The sequence below is a fragment of the Triturus cristatus genome, chromosome 4_2 (assembly GCF_964204655.1).
Source record: "Triturus cristatus chromosome 4_2, aTriCri1.1, whole genome shotgun sequence".
NCBI classification, from domain to species: domain Eukaryota; kingdom Metazoa; phylum Chordata; class Amphibia; order Caudata; family Salamandridae; genus Triturus; species Triturus cristatus.
In genome coordinates, this window is record NC_140586.1 from 768127369 (window position 1) to 768143750 (window position 16382).

General features: G+C 42.6%; 1 protein-coding gene across 1 annotated transcript in view; it reads left to right on the forward strand.

Annotated features, from left to right (window-relative positions):
• LOC146835008 (metalloprotease TIKI2-like) overlaps nt 1–16382 on the forward strand; it is a 606712-nt gene that overhangs the window by 340782 nt on the left and 249548 nt on the right. The window contains exon 3 of the mRNA XM_085602674.1: nt 5335–5481. Coding sequence (XP_085458800.1) covers nt 5335–5481 — 147 coding nt within the window. The remainder of the gene's footprint in view (nt 1–5334; nt 5482–16382) is intronic.

A 16382-nucleotide genomic window follows, 5' to 3' on the forward strand; every position in this document is an offset into this window, starting at 1 on the left:
AACTGCTGCCCCAACTTGCTGAGCTGCTCTACTGCCTGCTGATCTTGCCCTGCCAGAGAGGAACAGAAGGAAAATCTCCAGAGTGTCTCCACAGCTTATGGACTGCCCCCTCCTGGTTATTGGAGGGATCTCAAGGATAATAAATATTCCCAGGGCTGTCCCTGCAATGCTGTGCGCGTGTATCTGCACCTAATTTGGGGGACCTAAGTATGATCTGCATTATTGGGAATCCCTGAAACCAATTTCACCGCTGCCGGCCCGGGAGCCTGAAAGCGCTGTGTGCCTGCCGGCCCGTGACCGGAGAAAAGCGCTGTGAGCCAAGTTCACTGCTGCCGGCCAGGGAACCTGAAAGCGCAGTGTGCCTGCCGGCCCGTGACTGGAGAAAAGCGCTCTGAGCCAACTTCACCGCCGCAAGCCCGGGAGCCTGAAAGCACTGTGTGCCTGCCGGCCCGTGACCGGAGGAAAGCACTGTCTGTGCCAATTTCACCCCCTCCGGCCCGGGAGCCTTGGGAACACAATGCCTACTTCCCTGACTTTTCCCACGTCTGGGACAGGGGTCATTCCTACAATATCTGCAAGCTTATTTTCCATTTCTACATTATCAAAGACCAATCCTGAAGAGAAAACTACTTATGTATGTTGGATCCATGTTGTTTTAGTCTTGCCTAAAAATTGGATAGAGATATTTATATTTTTATAAATAACCTGTGTTGTGTCCATTTGTCATGTTTCACTGTGTTATGGTGGGTGTCTGTTACACAAATACTTTACACATTGCCTGATGAGTTAGGCCCTCTCGCTCTGTGCCAAGCTACCAGAGGGTGGTCCAGGGTGTTTTTGGACCTACCCTGTCGGAAGTGGTGGTCCCTACTTGGACTAGGGTACATACCCCTGTCAACTAGAGACCCAGCTTCTAACAGTGGGGGATTGATAACACTTCCGCTAACGCAAAAATTCCAATGACCCATATAAAAGCTCAGTATCCCAGATTCTACTCATCCACCACCTCTCCAGGCGTCCCTGCACTGACTCCAGATGATTCCGGACTATGGTCCTCAATCTCCTGTCCCTCGTCTGCCAATCGACCCAAATTTTGCTCCAAAGATCTAAGTAGTGTTCCGTGTGCTCATCCGCTCTCACCTTTTTTAGTCTGCACGCCTCTGCCATTGCCCACTCCCGCAGGTCCGCCAGCCACCGGCCAGGGGGAGATGGCACAGGCCTAGCCCAGTGGATTACTATGCGTCACCTAGTCAGCACCAGTCCTAGCAGTGCCAGCCTATACCTCATCTTCCTACCTTTAGCGGGGGCCGGCAGAAGGCAGAGGAGGCACTGTCCGACCATTCTCTCAACTCAGGTGCCTGTTATCCTGTGCAGGTTTCGTACCACCATTGTCCACTATTCTCCCAATCTTGGGGACCACCATGCCATATGTAGGAAGTGTGCTGGTGTCCCTCCACAGCTGGGGCAATCACCCTATCCTCTGCAGGCACCGAGGCAGTAGGTATGCAGGGTTCAGATAAAACAACTGAGTCAAATTAAATTGTGCATTACTAGCCGTTACCTGTACCTGGGCGCATGCATATTTCCAATCCCCATCCATGAACTGGTCCCCAACCATTACGCTCAGTCTCTATGTCTACACACCTATCCCCCTCCAGCCGCTTCCAGAACCTGCGTCCAAGATTGCAGTGAGTGTGTATAAGTCTTCTGATCCACGGGGAAGTCCGTTCATATCTCTTAAACTGTGTGGGAGAGTTTTGCGTCCGAAAGGACCTGACCTGGCTTCACCTGATACAGACTGTCAGCCTCCACCCTTGTAATAAAAGTACTGTTTAGGTATAGGTCTCCCACCCTTTGACAACCACCCTCCATCCATTGGGACATTAAGCCCTACTTTATTTAACAAATATGTAGTCCCCCATGCTGCCATTGCCAGATCCTTTGGTTTTGATATCATATCCAATGCCAATGATAAACAGTTGATGATCTCTTTTGATAATAATATGCAGGTAATTAAGGAACAGTTCTCTAACATGAAGACAATTGCAGGATGGATCGCTACCCACAGCTTACAATTACATGCTGATAAAATGGAGATTATGTTATTCGGCAAAGCCCAGCTATCCTGGTCTTCAGACTGGTGGCCGTCCACAAGCAACACAAACAACAACATAGACAAAATACCATATGTGGATTGTTTTTAATATATCGATGGTGGATAGCAACACTCACCACGGGCGTTGACTCGAAAAATTCCACTATCCCTACCAGCCACATGTATATACTTATGTTCAAAGCACGTATGCACTTTTTGCACTAATAGTCACTTTTACTGCACCGTCATTCTCTAGCTAGCAGCCTTACAATTGTTTAAAAAATGTAATGAATCGAATTGAAAATTTCAAAAAATTAGTTCAGCAAACTAAAATAAATGTATAAGTTTGAGTTAAATGTGTTAAATGTATTTGTACTTTTATCGTAACACTCTGCCGTGGGAGTCAATATCATCCAGCCCAGCTCCCTGGGTTACTGGGTTGCCCCTTTTATTTCTAACGTTCATAAAACTAGGCAAATTATTGCATTGAGGCAGTTCGCTAAGCGCAAGACATCGCAGCACGTTACTCTTCCGGGGCCACAGCGTACACAGCACTCTCCACCAGTTCACAAGGGGGTGGCCACATTGACCTCCCCGCGAGCAGCCGGGTCACTCAGCTCCGCCCAACCCATGTCATCAGCAAATGTACATCTGACCCAGCAGAGCTAATGGTACCACTAGCTTAGGTGTCCTCTACTATCTCTGGTCCACATTTGCCAGAGTGTGCTGACGTGACCGTCTTCACCAGCGTTCTTGACTCTCCCCTCTCTGACTTCTGGCTCTCCACGTCCAGTGTACCATTATGCTGCACCACCACTCGAGTTGTCGAACGCAAATCTCCCTTTCCTCCGTTGTGCCACTCCAACGCAACTCTCCCTTCCTCTGTTGTGCCACTCCCCTGCCAATCTGTTCCAGCATTGCCACTGTGACCATGCTTGGGGCTCACCAGTTGTTGGCACCGGTATCCAGCCCCCTCCATGATCCTCCTGCCAGTCCCACACCTTCTTGGGAATTGTGAAGATGTGGGATTGCCCATCTTGCAGAACTTTGAGCTTCGTGGAATAAAGGAGCATATAGGTGAGGCCCATCGCCTTAAATTATCGTTTAACGCCTCCAAATGTCTGGCACAATGTGGAAAAAAGACAAAAAAAGTAGCTTCTGGAAAAACTGTTTTGTTAAGCATTTACGACTCTGTAAATGTAGAGTATGTAAATGTATGCATGTATGTACCCCAGGAAGCTGAGACTGTTTTTCCAAATAGTACTTCTGGAATTTTTTATGAAGTCAAAATTATTTGTAAATAAATATATGTTAGCCGGTTTAAAGTTTTTAAGAATTGGTCCATTTATCATAAGATATAAGTCATAAGTAATATAATAACCTACATCTCATCATTAAACGTTCAAACCCCGAGAATGGAAGAAAGGTAATATTTGTTTAAGTTAATGCCTGAATGAAAAACCTATTTGTATGGCCCATAAACATTGCATGTGTGCAATGTCTCTGTAGTGTGCATTCCTTGGTTAACACGCTGAAGCACCCACAAGTATTCACATCTGACAGCTACATCAGTGATCGCCACAAAACTGCCTGCTTATCTCTCAAAATCTACAAAATGCGCCTCCAGGCAAAGGTGAAAGTCTCAGCAGTTTCCCAAAATCTAAGCATTGAGGTCTCCATCAATAAGAGCGCCAAAACGAACCGACCTTTTCCCCCGAGACAGCCAGACATTGGGGCTATTATTCCTGGGTTATGGGAGGTCAGGTTACTCGCTGACATGGAAAGAAATTTAGAAAGAAATGCTTCAACAGAATCTCTTTGTTGATTACAGAAACCGCTGGTTTGTGTTGGGTACAGTAGCTCCCTTATAGGACTGGGCGAGCCGCAGCGCAGTATTCCACAGCAAGCTTCTAAGGCACTTGAACATAATAACCATAAATCGAAAAAATCGAAAAAGAAAGGTTATTTTCTAAGACGAAGTAATAATTTTCCAATCATTTTCTTACATAAATACTGTCAGCTGTATTTATAGGTTGGGGCTTGCTCCTGGTAACTGCTTTCAGAAGTCTGTTTATTCTGAGGGCAGTTTCAGTGGTGTTAAACACCCTTGGGAGGCCTTGGGTGGTTCATAATGATGTCTGGAGGTCAAGGGGTCACTGGTGGTGTTTAAGGTGGGATAAATTATGGACACATTCCATTGTTTTCAAGGCTTCAGTGCATCAGGAAGGATAAATAAAAATCTGATCTAAAATGGTTTTGACCTGACCCTTTAGGAAGTGGGCTAGCAGAATAAATAAAATGTGTGGGGAGACATGCTGCACACTGGCTGCTGAATGGTTTTGCCTATGGTTGAAGCATGAAGATGACATGGGTGGATGCACATAACATGCTTGGAGGAAGTTCCATTCTTGCCGAGGGTAATGACAACAAAAAATCTGGATTCTCCAGTTTTGCTTATGTGATTCAATACCTGTATCCCTTTACTTTAAAATTTAGAGAATATGTTCAGTCCGGGGCTTGGTGAGCTTACTATTCTGGTTGCCTGGGGTTTAGAATTTTTGTTTGTTAAGAACTTTCTCTTCAAGGGTTCATCGTATTGGTGCCATGTATTTGTATGGTTTCTTTCTTACGTCAGAAAAGATGGTTACGTATAGATGGCTATATTTCGTAGGGAGAGGTTTTGTTTTCTACCATGGTGAATTAATATGGGTAGATGGTTGTTGTACACTTAGAAATGTGCCCAACTCTTTTATTTTCCAAATTCCCCATTTTTTGTGTGGGACTTAATTCCACCCAATGACTTTTGCAACGTGTTTTAGCACCCAAAGCGGCCATTGCATGCATCTGTGCTCCAGGCCATCAGCATGTTGGTAATGTACAAAATCTTTCAATGTTTACGTTTCACCATGGGCTTGTGGCCCCTACAAACTACCCATAAAAAGATAGGAATGAAGGCAGCTTGGGTGCAAGGATTTTGAGGCCTGAGAATAGTAGTCTAGAGAAGTAATGGTATTCAGAAACTGGTACAGCCCCATGAAGACTGTGATTTTAGTAGACTTCGTGTAGCATCTGCCAGATGATAGAACATGTTTGCACTTCCTCTCTCCATTGTAAATGTGTTTATAATTCTATTCTATGACTCCCGATTCTATTTGAGTGTTTTGTAAAGTGTTTTGTTAGTCTGAGTATTATATGAACATATTAAATAAGATGTTACAAACAATCTCCCTTTTTTACAGGTAGTGTTTGCTTTGAACCAAACCTTGCTTCAACATGAAAGTCTTAGAGCAGGTAGCTTTCAAGCCCCCTACACAACAGAAGACCTGATCAAGCACTATAACTGTGGGGATCTGAATGCTGTGATATTCAACCATGATACGTCTCAGGTATGGAAACAGAAACCGGACTATAAAATGTGTAAGCATTTCTAATGGGATAAAAGCAAACTCTCAGGTTCATGAATTTAAGCTTTACAATTTTTAATGATATTTGGCTCGATTCTATGAAGTTTCAACAGAGGACAAGTATGATAGTCATTTTGTCTTTGATCCATCTCTCATCACTTTATTTTGAAGAAATTAGTTCTTGTTATACAAAAATTGCTATTAAAATGAATTAGAGTGGCCAATTTGACATAATAAAACTGAATTGAAACTCCTGAATAGGTGTGCATGAAGTTATTTTCTTAATTAATATATCTAGTGCTATTATCCCAACACCCCAATGAATCATTATGTGTTTATATATGAAAGTATATGACATAATTTGGCATCTTTCTATTCTTCTGACTTCTGCTGATTTTGCACCATCCCTCACACACTTCCCAATAAGATGAGCTATTCATAAAGACTTGTTGGGTACCATTTTTTGCAGAGGTTAGTGATTTGTGCAAACCACATGGTGCACCTTTCAAGATGTCAGCACTTGAAAGTTATAAAAGGGATCAGTGAAAAATGCAGCAACAGCTAGTAAAATTACTCATGTACATTGTGAGAAAAAAAGAATTTAAATAAGTGTAGAGAATGGGGTATTTTCAGCAGAAACGTTGTTTATTTGAGTTTTGCAACAGGATCCAACTGGCAATACATTATTCTAGTTTTCATTTAAAAACTGTTAGTGTTTAGAAAAAGGGGTATGAGAGGCAATATATTATGACGCGTAACATGGAGTATGTACAACAGAAATAGAGTAAAAAGCGAGTCCACATCGTCGCTTGTATTATTCGAGTTGTGCTTTATTCGTGTTGTTGGTGAGGTTCAATACAGCCAACGCGTTTTGCCCAAGCATGGGCTTCTTCAGGGCAAAATAAGTGTAAGACGGATCATCTATGATGACAGAGAATAAAGTCCGATCTGTAATGTCGCTTGAAATGTGCGAGGTAGAGAAACCTCTCATGAGTTTGTCTGAAATATGTCCCAGGTGTCGGAGAGCAAAAAGGGGGTAAAATTGCCTCCTATGGGTGAGTCCTTGTGTAAGGATTAAATGTTCTTGTATCGAGTCGTAGCGATCCGTGTGTGGAAAGCCTCGGCAACGGTATCTCCAGTACGCAATCGGTGTGTTGTACATACTCCATGTTACGCGTCTGAATATATTGCCTCTCATACCCCTTTTTCTTAATTGTCTATTCCATGGTCACATAGCAGCTGGCCATCTGAGGTGGGCAATATTTTAAATATGTTACTGTGACTTGTCTAGGCGGTGCAGTGGTCTACAACTCGGCTGCTAGTTTTCTTATAAGACAAAATCTGTTAATGTGCCTGCTGTAAATCAAGAGTTATTTATCTAGCATGTGTTTTTTTCCTGTGATCAAGTAGGGCCTGAAAAACGGTTAGGAGTCAAAGTCTTTTAAAGCTGATTTGAAAAAACAACACCATGCATTACAAAAATATGTATTGTTTGAATACAGCAACCCATTTACCACCCCTAGAAGCATTTATTATGTGGTATTTCACCTAATAAAAGATCTAAAGGGAAACAACATATGAAGAATCATAGTGACACCTGGGTACTTATTTAGGGCCTTATTATGATATTGGTTAGTGAGTCGGACCAACAACCACTATTGCAGCAGACAGGAGACCACCCAACAAGTAATCGGTGGTCTAGTGTGATAGTTCTACTTAGGAAAGGAAAAAGCCGCATTACGATGAGACCGCCAGGCTGGCAGTTGCAAAGTGCTCCTTTACACAGCGGCTTGTGCTGCAGCCCAGAAAAACAGCAGCAGCACAAGCCGCCATGTAAAGGAGCTCTTCCTGCACGGTTATGCACCGCGTGCCATGCACCATGTGGTGCATGGCACACAGTGCATGGGGGTGTGTGAGGGCACTACATGTACCCCCAGGCCACTTTATATTGGCCCATGATGTAGGGGGCCCTGTTTGGGCCCCCCAAAACCCGTTTCCGACAGCCTTTTATGGCGGTCTTTCGAACATGAAAAGGCTGATAGAAAGGGAAATTGTAATACCGAGGGCGGTGGCTGCCTCAGAATTGCCTCAAATTGGGATTGTGATTCCAACCGCTGCCCTAATGAAATCACTGGTGCTGTCAGAGAAGTTGGTCTTCTCCTCAACTGTTTAGAGTCCGAACACCTCAATTGTGATCCTGCGGTGGGACTAAAGGGCTGTCGGTCGGTCGGTTGGACCGTCACTGACGGTTTGTCGTTGACAGTCTGACCCACATCATAATCAGGCCCTTAGCGACCATAGCATTATTTAATAGTTAAGAATCTGAATATTATCAAAACCTGTAGAGTGTTCCTGGTGCTCAGTTTCCTTTCCATTCATTTTCAGTACTGGCCCCCAAATATTACATTTGCTTCATGGTCCTAACTACTTTGGCCCCACTTTACAGTCTTCAATGTCTCTTTTAAAAGGCTACCGCCTTACTTTTATGTCTTTCCTTCTATTGTACTCTCTTGATGGGAACACAATGCGCTTTTAAGTGGACGAGTGACTAGCTGCTTTGTTTGTTGTGCATGGTGATAGAAGACCATTGGTAGAGGCCTTACTTACATTTAAGGTGTTTTGGTTTTGCATGAGAGTTTTGAAGACTGCACTCCAGGCTTGGAGGTGTGGCGTGTGCGAGCATCTTACGCATGGAGCAGATCAAAGGAAATGCTAGATCCATAATCACAGGTAGCATGTAGCACAAGTATTACCACAGTCAGAGATACAGTTGAATAGCCTTTTTTGTTGCTTCCTGTACACTTGTTATTTCTCATAGTAAATTGCCTGAAGAATAACAATTTGGTCACAAAAACAAACTGCTTGACAGTGTGATAGATCTACTTAGGAAAAAGCTGCATGTCGAAGCAAGTTGATTTGTAATTCAGGACAGAGATTGTATTCATTTGTTAGAAAACTGTAGGGGAACTGAGGGTGTGACAAGTTATAGAAGGTGGCTGAGTAAGCATTAAAGAGGCCATTCAACATAGACGAAAAACTGTTATCTTTGCATAGTTCTGCATCTCTAACGATTGTGTTCTAGAATGTATGTTTGTTTGTTTTAGGTGATATCAGATAAAAGGTACACAACAGCATTGTGACATTGATCTATCCACATTTTATTAAATGTAATGAAATGTGTAATGTAATGTCTAATGCAAATGGAAGCACATTAATGGAATCTAGGTCCACCAATAAATAAAGTGTAAGTTGAACACTTAAATAGTGTGTAGGCGATGGTGTTTGGCACTTATTTGATGTATTATGTTTATTTTCTAATTAACCATTTCTAAAGCATTGACTGGCCCAGAGGTATCACAATTCTGTAAACTACAAGCAGAAAAATAATACACAGCTGCAGTTGCCACTGTGTTGTTATAGTTAGATACGAGTTTCCATAGTAAGAGCATTTTTCGTGTCATGCTAATAACGTTAGCGTCATTTGATATATTTTTTTTCCGAAAAAGTTAATCTACCTTTACTCATCTCTGGAAACTTTAGGGATGACCCATCAAACGTGGTCCAAGAAAAAGGTGGTGTCCTAAAATGTCTTTCCCCATAGGAAATTGTGGGAAGCGATACAGAAAAAACTGCTGAAAAGAATTACACCAAATTTGGCAGAAAGTTAGACCTTTACTCAGAAAGCAAGCTTTTCATTATTTGGTGTACATCCATTCAGATATTTTTGAGGGATTAGCATTTAAATTATAGTGTTATAGTGATATGTAGACAGCAGTTCTGTGGTAGTACTGCAGTACCACAAATAAAAAAAATAGGGCATTTTTCACAACCGCGACTTTGGTCCACGGGATCAACCAAGCAACCTGATAGACTGGCCTTTACATGAAGTGAAATCTTGGGGACTTGGTACCCGTGGCCTTAAGGAAAAGTTAAAAATAAAAATTAAGGGGGCAGTGTATGAGCCCCTGTCCCTTTTTTCAAAGGGACTACTCCAGTGGCTTAATTTAACAAAAAAAGTTTTTTCATGCCTTAGGTACTACTGTACTCATGTGGGCTCTTTGTGTGGTACCGCAGACTACCATGGGAAACTTGGTACTTTAACACCACCCAAGCTTCACAATGTCATGCTTGCAATGTCTTGTGGTACCTTGAAGTGATGCTTGGTGGTGATATGTGGGAGTACTAAAAGTGCTGCAAAAAGCTTAAAAAAAATTAATATAAAAAATGTGGGTTTGGGGTGTGTGTGGGGTGGCTGCCCGTGGAGGTTTGGGGCCAGATCCGGCAGCCAACCCTATGCTATGTGTGGCTAGGCCCTGTGGCTAACTTCTCACCACATACAGCCAAAGGACATGCATCGAAGGGTTGGGTGCTCACCAGCGGTGGCTCCTCCACTATGGCAGAGGAGCATCGAACACATACTGAGAGCCAGCTGAGGGAAACCCAAAAAATAAAAGGATAATAAATTGGTTTCATTATTTGATTTTTCCCGTTTCCCTCTAGAGCCAGCCAAGTCTTTGTCGGGCGGGGCTTGGCTGTCATCACAACCAGCGGGGAAGGAGTAGTGGAGTAGTGTACACTGTAAGTGCGTATTACATATACACTTAGGTTTCTCCAACCCAACTCTGTTGCACAGCCGGGTTGGAGAAACAGCACAGACTCCCAGTCTGAGCGGGAAACCAAGCCACTCAGACCAATCCTGGAGCTGCTCTTGTGCTATTGAGAGCAGCACCAGGATTGGATGGGGAGCCTGTGCTGGTGTCCCAGAGACTGCTGGGACTCCATCAGGAGAGAAGAGTAGCACCAAGGTGGCCGGTGGAATCTGAATAGTATGTCTTTAAAAAATTATAATTATTCCCCCACCCTGTCCACCTCTCCCCCTCTCCAAACACGTGAGTTTTGTCGCAGCTGCCACTGTTGCACACGGGAGCAGGGTTGGGCACAGGGCTGTTAGTCAGGCTCTGCTTCCTTACCCCACCCCAACTGGTGGCCAACCCTATCCTTCAGCCAAGGGAACAGAGCATTACCCGCAGGGCTTGGCCTGCCGGCAGGCCATGCACTCAGCCCCCCACAGGTGCCCAACCCTCCACTCCACACATCCTTTGGTTGTTCACTTTGTTAAAGCGTAAAAGCTGATTATTCTTTACATGACAAAAAAAATTATTATGACACCAGAACTCTAATGTGCATTTTGCATATGTCTAAAAGAACAACCACCTCCAACAGGCACCAAACCACGGCCTTCAACCATGCACAGACACAGGGGTTGGTTAGGATTTTAACAATGGAATAGCCTTTTAGTGGCCATTGCAACCTGCTATGGTGGTCTCTAAAAGTTTATTAACATTAAGAAACATACGTGAAAAATCACTGAATTTTTTCTTGTATGTTTTTTCTGAAAAATAACCTTTTTAATTTTTAAACCCTTTTTTTGGGAGACTTTCTATGTTTTTTTGGGGGGGGGATTCAACTTAAATTAAGAAAATGGAGCTTCTGAATTTCGAATGAAGAAAACATAAGTTTTCTCCTCTCTGATTGATGAACAGAGCACTTTGCTCTTCAACTGCAACAATTTTACAGCAGTTGGTGCAGTACATTGCAATATATGCATAGTGTGGCTTTGCATCCCTCTGTCTTTCAATGACTTCAGGTGGTACTGAATCTCTAGCTTGGACAGAGGGTCCTGCACATGGTGTGAAGCCTCAGCTTTTTCATGTCTTTGCTTTGCTCACTCAAGGAGTCTGCTATGCCATACCTTCAGATGTTTGTACATACCTGGAGTGCCAAAGAAGTACATTTTTCCAGTACACTTACTGACCTCTTATGTACATGATGCCCTTGGCAAAACTTTTGTCTCCCTAGGTGGAATTGAAAATAAATCTGCGATGCGGTGAACTGTGTTGTTGTCCTGGTGGGATCCTCCTGTTGCCTATCCTGGTTGTCAGTTCTCTCCTCTCCACCAGATGCAAATTTTAAATAAATTCCTCAAATTAAATTCCCTTCAAATAGAGGGTCAAAGCACAATACTGAATGTTGGCACACCCAAGTGCTAATCCCTAATGGGGAGGAAAGGGTTGGGACTTCCAATCAGTTATCTTTCCTCTGTGTCACGGGTACTGCAGTCTCATTTTCAGGTACGGCGGAAGCACAACACCTAAAAACAAGAAAACCTCCCAAAACACAAGCATTTATATTTTGCTTCCCCCTATGGAGCATTGGCAAATTGGTCAGCCACGTCACTATTAGGCTTTCTTGTGCTGTGAGTGATGGCATTTTATCTCATCATTTCTTTACAGTTGTCTAAAAAAGAGTGCGCTTTGATTAATTTTTCTTCACCCACAAATGCCTACCACTGTTAGACTACATTGCAGCACTTTCATGTTTAACACTTCTAAACTTTGGATACAAAAAACATCTGGGTTTCCCAGGGCCAGACCTATTAGCTTTGCCTATGCTTGTTTACCTGTGAGGTGACCTGGCTAAGTGCCAAGTAATGGCTCCTGGCAGTGCTTGCAAGAGAAAATTATATATGTCCAGGTAATCACCAGCCCAGACTACTTGTTTGCTACTAAGAAGTGCTAATGCTCTCCAATTACATACATTGAACCCCTGCTGAGAAGTGTAAATAGTCTGCAGGAGTTTAAAGCAATCTGCAACGCTGGGGGGCATCCAAGCCTTCAGGGTCCCGTAACCCTTCGTAGAGGTTCCATTCAGTTCGAGGCCAATGAATATGTGTGAGATATGAGAGGCTCAGTGACCGTTCTTCATGTTCTTCAGGGGGAGTGGCATCATTTAGCACTAGCCACTGATAGTCTGTCTTTTAAGTGAAAGATATGCCAGTATCCCGAATCTGTCAGGGTAAAGGGCTTCTGCACGTCAGTTGCACCACAGGTAGTGGGAAGCTCTGAGGCACCCTCTTTGCTTTCTGCAGGGTGCCAAAAAGTTACTCGCTTGACTAATAGTTCAACCACTTTCCGGTAGTAAGTAGGCGCACTTTTGGTAACTTATCCCATACAAATACATGATTGTTGAGTGATTGCAAGGGATATGGCTAATGGAAGGATGAGAGAGCATATGTGGACCTTATAAAAGGTTACTATCTTAATCTAGTGTGTGTTGTAAGTGATGCAGAACCCCTCTGGTGTTTCTTTGATGAGCTTTGCCACAGAAGTGGCAGAATCGGCCGAGTACCAGTGTGCTGATGCTATATTTTAATAAAGATGTAGCCCTGACGATCGCACTTATGTTCATTCATAGAGGAGCATCATTTTATGTCCTTTGTGACCAATACAGTGTTCCTCAAGCTGCCTCGGCATGTATTGTGTAGTCCATGCTATAATAAGCCAAAACTTCGAATGACTAATATTAGATTTATCTTCAGTCAAAACGCAAGTAGGTGATGCCCCTTCCGCTGCTGTTGTAGAACAGTTTGTACTGTGTATTCACTCTCGTAATATGCAGCCACATTACAAAGCAATAAACGCACAGCACTGTGGCGCGGATGTGTGGTTTGCGTCTCAGGATCATAATTTAGCACTTTACGACCTTTGATGTTTTGATGCGGGTTCTGTGCAGTGCCAGTGTGTATATGACTCAGCCCTGTGCCACCCATATACTGCTCTGTCATATAGAGACCCCACCTGATTCTCATTTACCCAGGGAAAGAGTGGGCCTGCATGTGTTTTCTTTTGGTTGCTTTGCATGCCTGCTTGGCCCATTCTGATTGAAAAGCTTTGTGAAGAATGTACATCCACCAGGGCTAATTATACGTCTTCTTGAGGCCTTTGTTCGTAATCCTACTCAAAACATAAGACTTTAGAAAATCCCCAGTTTATATTTCAAGAGGAAATGAAGTATAGGAAGGATAATTAACTTCTAAAGCGTATATCAATTAGGATTTGTATTGCCTCTTGTTGCCAGTACACATTATTCATTATAACTAAAAATTATTCTGAATTTATGCTTTTCAGAGATGTGGGTAAATGTGTATCATTTGAATTGTGCGAGTACACTGAATGTCGCTCAAAAAGAGATCAGTACTTGCTAGTATATGAGAAAACTGGCTAAAAAGGAAAATTTATTGGAAACATATTGTCTGGATATGCCATACAATTGTGTGAAGTCATGTATTGTGTGTTTCAGGTATACAAAATTGACTCACCTTCTTGTCCACATCAAAATGTTGGCAACTGTATTTTCAATAAAGTTCCTGCGAATTGTAAAAGTATGTTTTTTTCCATCTGTCAACATTTTTTATTTGAATGTTTTTTTCTTTGTCATGGGTCAGTGATAAATAGTAATTGCCTTTAATCTCAAATGTGCCACTGAGTGCTCTTGCAGATATTCTCTTGATCGCAGTCCAACATTTGATGTTATATGTGTGTATGTGGAGACAAGGGAAAGAAGAGATGAGTGAGAAAGAGGTATAAAGGCAAAATAGAGTGAGTGATAGAGTGAGTGTGTAAGAAAAATAGGGGTTTGATAGAGGATATATAGAGGGAAAGTGCGTGTGTGCGTACATGTATGTGTGCTTGTATGTCAAAGAGAGAAGATGAGAGGAGGGCAAAGAGAAGTCTAAATCTAAGTTGACTTCCATGGTAGGCATGGCTAGTGGGAAGTGCAGTGTCTGTAAATAAAAGAATGCTGGAACTCTTTTGGTTCCCACTGAACACCGTAGGCCTGTCACGTAAGCGTTGGAGAGATGAGTTGAAGGCAGACTTAGAATGTTGAGTTCTGACTTACACATAGCAGAATATAGATGTGTAAAATTATTCTCTGAGTGTGGCATGGCTATTAGAGTGTACCTGGGCTGGCAGGACTCTACAGGAAGGAGAGTACTTCTATATCACAAATAGCTCTACACTAGCACTAATTGCTTGTGAAAGCATCAGCCAGGCCCTCGCTTTCTGCATCTGTGTCTGCAACGGGATGTTCCTGTACCGTGAGAATTCAGGATCTAAAGGACTTGGCATTAGCAAAGCAGCCAAAAAATCTACCTTTAATGTGCAACATATTCAAACAAATGATCGCACAAATGCCATGCATCATCAAATTAAGATAAGACCTACTAGATTTCACAAAACTAGGTGCTCAAAGAGTGGCCAGTACAGGATTGCAAGAAGTGACTCATCAAAATCATCTTCAAAAGAAGCAACCAGACAATCAGACTTTATTCATCATCAGACATCTCAACAAGAAGTTACATCACTGCATTTTCTAACATTCAGCTCTTCAGAAAGTGACATCACTCCCTGACTCCTTCTTCCTACTTCTATCAGCTCTTCAGTGCATCCCATTGCCCAGGACTAGCAAAGAGCAGACACAGGCACGAGCATTGCAAGTTTTGGGCTCTCTGTGCTGGGAAACTCTTGTTCCACTGCAACCTAGGAGGTAATATATATCATTCTTGGCAACCCACACTCCTCATTCCCACAATCACATGAAAACCACACAAAGACCAAGAGGAATTCCACCCTCGCAACTCACAGATTCAACCTTATACATATTCCGATAACCACCATATACCCTCAAACTACGAGAACACATTCCAACTCATGCTCATTAACATATGTTCTGCAGTACACCACACTCCAGATATCGCAGGCCTCATCTCTCATCACAAGCTTTATGCTGTCTTCAACATGGTTAATCCCAACATCCTTGCGCACTATTAATGTCTTTGTTCCCATAGACTACAGCATCCATCATGTGGAATGTGTGTAGGTGATGGTCTCCCTGGTGAACAGAATTTGAAACCAATGTGACTCTTGTTGCATTTTATTTACACAGCCTTGAGAAAGCCCCAGGCAAATTAGTCCGGGGTAGTGAAACACGTGTTGACTGTTCTTCAATTCTTGTCGTAAATCAAATCGTATGTTTTATAATAAAGAATGGAAGCCACTCACAAATGGATACATCTGTGATTCATTATTTAATGGGAAAACACTCCTACTCTAGTCTGAACATTTGAATAATTGGGGTATCAAGGGTCTAAACCTCATTGGAGTTAACACCCACTAAACAATTAGGGGATTTGAAACAAGCAGAAGACTTAGGACCCTTGATCTGTGTTAACCTACTACATCACCCGCTTCCCAGTTAACCCCTGAAATAAAGAAGATTATCTACTATAGAATAATGACTCCACTGCATCTACAAAATGGCTGAATACAGGAACCGCAGGGAAAAAAGAAATACTAGACTGAATGAAATCTTTAACACGGTTGGTGCAGGACTATTGTGTTCAACTTCTACCAACCTATCCTAGGCAAGGAACACCTTCCAAGCTCTGGAAAAAGTTGTAAAGAAGGATACGTCACATTGGTGGGAAGGAGCATCCCTAAATAAATACGTAGAACATGATTTAATCCCCAGGGGACTCAGAATTCAGATTTTCCCACCAATAGAAACCCACATCACCACAAAGCCTTCAACAGTGGGAGGATAATCTTTGAACGGCTTCAAATAAACTGCTACATCAACTAATCGACATTGCCCAGGAAGAATTTGAAAGACATAAAGGAGAAGTAGATTCCTAAACACAAAAAAATCAAAGAAGCAAATTGGGGGATATCTCCAAGAAAGATTTTGACATCCTTAATAGGATCTTTGAAGAATAAAATAGAAGACATAATACAAAGGAAAAACAGAAAATTTAGGAGGGACCTCACAGACTTCCAATAGGATAGAGTATATACATTTGCCCAAAAATATGATAATATCAAAACTACCACAACAACTACAACTAAAGTAAGCTCATCAGAGAACATCCTCTCCTCAGAGGTAGAATCAGTGGATGAGGAAACGATGAGCAGAAATATACATCCCCAGGTAAATTTTCATGAACAGGTAAAACAACACCACTTGGGAAATGCTCAGGACAATCG